Source organism: Adiantum capillus-veneris, chromosome 18 (assembly GCF_014529385.1).
Source record: "Adiantum capillus-veneris isolate H3 chromosome 18, ASM1452938v2, whole genome shotgun sequence".
Lineage (NCBI taxonomy): Eukaryota > Viridiplantae > Streptophyta > Polypodiopsida > Polypodiales > Pteridaceae > Adiantum > Adiantum capillus-veneris.
Genome location: NC_140948.1, coordinates 67,018,834 through 67,023,752, shown reverse-complemented (window position 1 = coordinate 67,023,752; position 4,919 = coordinate 67,018,834). Strand labels below are relative to the sequence as shown.

The 4,919-nt window shown below is 44.6% G+C and overlaps 1 protein-coding gene across 4 annotated transcripts in view; it reads left to right on the top strand.

Moving 5' to 3' along the window:
- LOC147435822 (uncharacterized) overlaps nucleotides 1-4,528 on the top strand; it is a 5,329-nt gene extending 801 nt beyond the window's left edge. For all 4 annotated transcript variants that reach the window (XM_086488742.1, XM_086488744.1, XM_086488743.1 and 1 more), the window contains exon 2: nucleotides 1-4,528. This exon is cut by the window's left edge. In XM_086488742.1, the coding sequence (XP_086344868.1) occupies nucleotides 29-4,360 (4,332 nt within the window). In that variant the 5' untranslated portion in view covers nucleotides 1-28 and the 3' untranslated portion in view covers nucleotides 4,361-4,528.
- Nucleotides 4,529-4,919: the final 391 nt, after the last annotated feature.

Sequence of the window (4,919 nt, the reverse complement as noted above, 5' to 3'; positions counted from 1 at the left end):
CATATGCAGTGACAGAAAGTAGCTTTGGATGGCTTTTATGTTGTGTGACAAAATGGCAATGCGCGGTTCCATTCCGCCAGTGCATGGTCCATTTGAGCTCTACAACAAGGAGTTTGTCCAAAAATGCTATTTGGATGAGTGCTTGCTGCAAGCAAAGGATATATGGATATTAAGAGCATATCTGCAGACTCCAAACAATCAGCTGGCAACTACACACATCCCTACACTGGAGAGTTTTGCATTGCACACATTAGACCCGGATACGGTGCATACATTCCGAGCTTTGAATTTGGATGGATATTTTTCTCTTCCTGCTTGGGGACCAGATATTCAGCGGGCTTATGAGGTTATTCACACGTATGACCCAAGGACGGGTGACATAAGGATCACAGATTTTGATGGAGTGCAAGTCAGAATACCCTTAACCGCCCAGCTCATCAAAAGGGCTCTCAACTTTGGGGATGCCCTTCTCTTCACTGAGACGAGGTTTACAAAAGAGATCAACAAAGAAACCTCTGATTGTTCAAAGCCCAAGTTTAGCCAGTTAAAGCATCAGAGAGTAAAGATGGCCTTGCAGCTATTTACACAGCACTTCAAGCTATGCTATCCACAGAAGTTCACTAAGCCAGAGACTCGAATAGCAAAACAGTTCACTTTGGCTGCTATTGGCAGCCCAGAAGCGAGGAAGGATTTCTCTGACTTTTTTTTCAAAGAGATAAAGAATGCTAGGTCATATAAAGCAAAGAGAGGCCTCTATTTGGGCGGGGTTTTGGCTCTTACCAGAATAGCGTATATGGGGCTAGGGCGGATTAACAACTTGCCACCTCCCCTTGCTACCACAGAACAGCTAGCCTGGAAATTTATCAGATCATCCCATTTTAGTCAAAGGTCCAGATCTCCAAGCCCCAGTCCAGCATCAGAAGATGATGACTCTAATGACGAAGAGGATGAAGGAGAATGTAGAGATGATGACAGGCAGCGAGCAGCTATTGATTTCCTCTCCAATTGTTCAAGAATAGCAAACCATGAGGAGCAAGAACTATACAGGAAAGCATGCAGTGAAATGAGGCGACAGAGGATAGAGGGTGACACATTACCATCTCTCAAGGATTATTCTTTAATTGAAGAGCCTCTCCAAGTATACATGGACATTCCTACGTATATCAATGCAGAAAGACTTGAGGTAATCAACCTCGACGAGCCAAGTCTAGATGATCTATATCAACAGGAGGAGGAAGAAAGGTTGAGGAAACAGGAGATGGAAAATGCAAATTTTCAGAGACAAGCAGAAGAACAGGCTGACATCAAGAAGAGACTGGAGGCGCAACAACTAGCTGTCGAAGAGGAGCTTAGAAAGCAGCAACTAGAAGCTCAAAGAAGAGAACAAGAAGGATTGTTCAAGCTAGCTGAAATCAAAAGGAAGCAGGAGGACCAGAAACTCAGAGAGCAGCAGCTGTTTGAAACCAGAAGACAACAGGAGGCCTCGAGGACGAGGGAGCGGCAGCGAGCCTTTGAAGAGGAGATCAGAAAGCAACAAGTAGAAACTCAAGAAATGGAAGAAGAGAGATTGCTTCAGCCATCCAGTGGAAAGAGAAAGCCAGAGGCCTGGCAAGTGAGGAAACGGCAAATCGCCGCTGAGGAGAACTTCAGATTACAACAAGTAGGATCTCATAGAAGTAAAGAAGGAAGGTTGTTGAAGCAAACCCAGGAGGCGCAGCAATTGAGGGTGCAACAACTAGCGGTAGAAGAGGACATTAGAAGGCAACATGTAGAAGCTCAGAAAAGGGAAGTTGAAAGGTTAATTAAGTGGAAGCAGGAGGCCTTGCGACCGAGAGGATTGACTGATGAAGAGGATATGCGGAACCAACAAGTTGAAGCTCTGACAGGGGATGAAGAAAGAATTCTCAAGCTACTTCAGGAAGAACATTTGGAAGTAGAACAAAAACTCAAAGGAGAAGAGGATATCAAGCTTAGAAAGGTGGAAGAGAAGATGCAGAAAAGGAGAAGGATAAGGTTGCTTCTCAGGCAGCACTTGAGGACATTAGTGCGGCAGAGAAGGGTTGCAATAGAAGAGCCAATAAACCAGAAAACTCTGAGCTCAGAGTTGCATAAAGACCAATTGGTGAAAGTAGAAGCAGTGGCAAGGGCCCAGGCTGTGGACCAGTTGGAAGTAGAGAGAATGGACATAGATGTGCCTCTGAAGGACTTGCTGCCTAAGAAGAGAAAAGTGGATACCTCAAGCCCGAATGGGACAAAAAGGGTGCATTTTTCTGAAGATGCTGATACAAACACTACCTTTCTCAGTTCATCACGCGACTTCCAAATGGAGCAAGAGCAGCTTAGAAAAGAAGTGAGAGAGGGGATGAAGCAGATCTTCAGTAATATTGGAACAAATGTGTTTCAACAATTCAAAGTGCCACAGGCAGAGGAAAATAAGGAGAAGATTTACACTAAAGTGGCAAATTTGTTGAATAGAACTGTGGACGTGGTAGGAAAGCCCATCCCCGGCACTGCTCTTGCGAAGTGTTTTTCTGAAGGAGCGGTGGACCTCTGCACTACAAGTCTCTTTGAGAACATCTTCCAGATGCAGGCTATTGTACAAATTAGAGAAACAACTCTCAATAGAATGATTGCAGCCCTTCAACAGCAGCTCGAGGAGACGGTAATAGCAGTAGCCAAGGAATCCAGAGAGAAGGATGTGCAATCTAAGATGACAGCCATAGCTTTGGAAAAACTATCAAACATGCAAGCAGAGAAAGAGGAGATGGGGCATAAAGTGGAAACACTTTTAATGGAGGTTCGTGCTGATGAAGCTAAACGGGCTGCAATGATGCACGAGCTAAATGTTCTGCAAGCCCAGAAAGACATTCTGCAGAAATACCTGAGAGAAAGCGGGTGTGAATTGCAAGCAACCAAAGCTACACTTGCCCAGTTTAGAGCCGCTCTATTAGAAAAAGAGTTGGAAATTAGGATTGTTCGCGATAATGTCAGTGAAGCTAAAGTTAGTTGTGGACAAACACTTTTAGATGAAAATTTTTCTCCCAAGGCCAAAGGGGTTTCTCTGGAGGTTGAGCAAATAATAGGGCGAGTTACAAAGGAGAATACTGCTCTGCAGCAGAAATTAAATGAGCTGGAGAGCAAGTTGCAATCTCAGCTTCAACCACATTCTCAAGCACTTCAATTCTCATCACAGGAAACTGGTATGCCTTCTCCGACTACGGCTGACTCATGGCATGTGAGGTCTCCCAAGGAGACTAATCCAACAGTTACAACTCTAGTATCAAGGCAGAGATTTGCAGGGGAATCTCAAAATGAAGTGGAGAATTGTGCTGCCATGGAAGCCCAAGTGGGCTCTGAAGGTAGAAATTATGAGCTTTACAAGCTGGCAAAGGCGCAATGCACTGTCGAATCTCTTGGCAAGTTGCTATATACTCTACCCAAGGCTCTTTTGATTGTGCATTCTGAAATGCAGCTGAAGCAATGGGATGAAACCTACCCAGATAGCACTAGGGGAGGCTATCGTAGGCATACTTCAGATGCCTTCCAGGCTGCTGACGCAGTAGAAGTTCAACCACCCTGGAGGATGCTGTGGTTTAAGCAGCACCCAGAGCATCTGGAGTATTACCTTCAGTGCCCTCGCGAACAAAGAGTATCAAGCACATTCTGCCCTGTTCCAAGGCGTCATAATTGGAAGGAATTCAAAAAAATTCAGGAGTCAAACCCTGAAGCTCTTAACTATCCCTCCCTGCCTGAAACAGAGGAAGGCCAAGAACTTACCGAGGAATGGTTTGTATCAAAAATTGACGCCATTGAAAGGGAGTATGAAGCAGTTCCAGATCCAACAATTTTGATGCTTCTAAAGATCTTGCACATGCTGAAGGTTTGCATTGAAGGATTTGAAGACGTAAAGCTGCAGACGAATTGGCATGCCTTCGATTTTTTCGGGGCAGGCTTAGCTTTCACCTTTGGGTTGGGGCCGATGGAGTGCCAGCTTCATGGCTACTTTGCCCGGTTGCAGTACTTGCCTGCTCATTACCTGAACACATTTGAAGAAGCTTTTGTGACAAATTTCTTTAAACAGGGTGCTTCATTTGTGTTTGGACCTCAACCAGAGCTTGTGCATCACAGATGGGTTGTTCACCAGCAATTCCTGAAGGCCTTCAATGGGGCTGCACGACCAAAAAGGAACTTTGAGCAAGAAAACAGGTACAAAAAGATACGAAGCGCCCTAAGGTTCTCTCCCCAGTTATCAGAGTCAAGTCTAAGTGAGCTTCACCACCAAAAATGGCAGCTCCGACGACAAAGGCAACAAAATAGGAGAACTAAAAGATGGAAACTAGCCACATGGAAATATGGCTAGCAACATAGCCTTATCTACCAAGCTGCACTGCACTGTGAAATCAGATATAACCCAGTGTATGAGCGGGTTGTAAAAAAGGAGGCAATCAATCCTGGAGATGTACGGTAACATGTACCTGAGTACACCCAAGAGAATTGATAGTAATGTGTCCTCGATTATAGCTCAAAAGTATGTAGGATAATCTGTGCCCAATTTTGCTCGTGCCTCATAAGGTTGCACACATAATTTTGACAGAACGTCTGTTTTTATCCATCCATTGTGCATTCTTTGATTAAGCTAGTGCTGTCTTGCTTGACCAGGAAGCTCAGTTTTTGTTTGAGGACAACTGAAATTTGAAAGATGCACTCAGATTTTGAACCGCGTGAGACACTAGTTAGAAATTTCAAAGAAGTTGCAACTGTAAGATGCTTGTGGCCAATCAAAGTTATAGGCAATAAGCTCTTATTTGGAGCTAGACTAAGGTAGCATTCAGACTGCATGGAGAAGTTTCTCAGGCAGGGTCTATGTCAAACGTGCCACTGCATCATTGGTTCAAAAAGAGTGCAACGGCCCGTCTGGA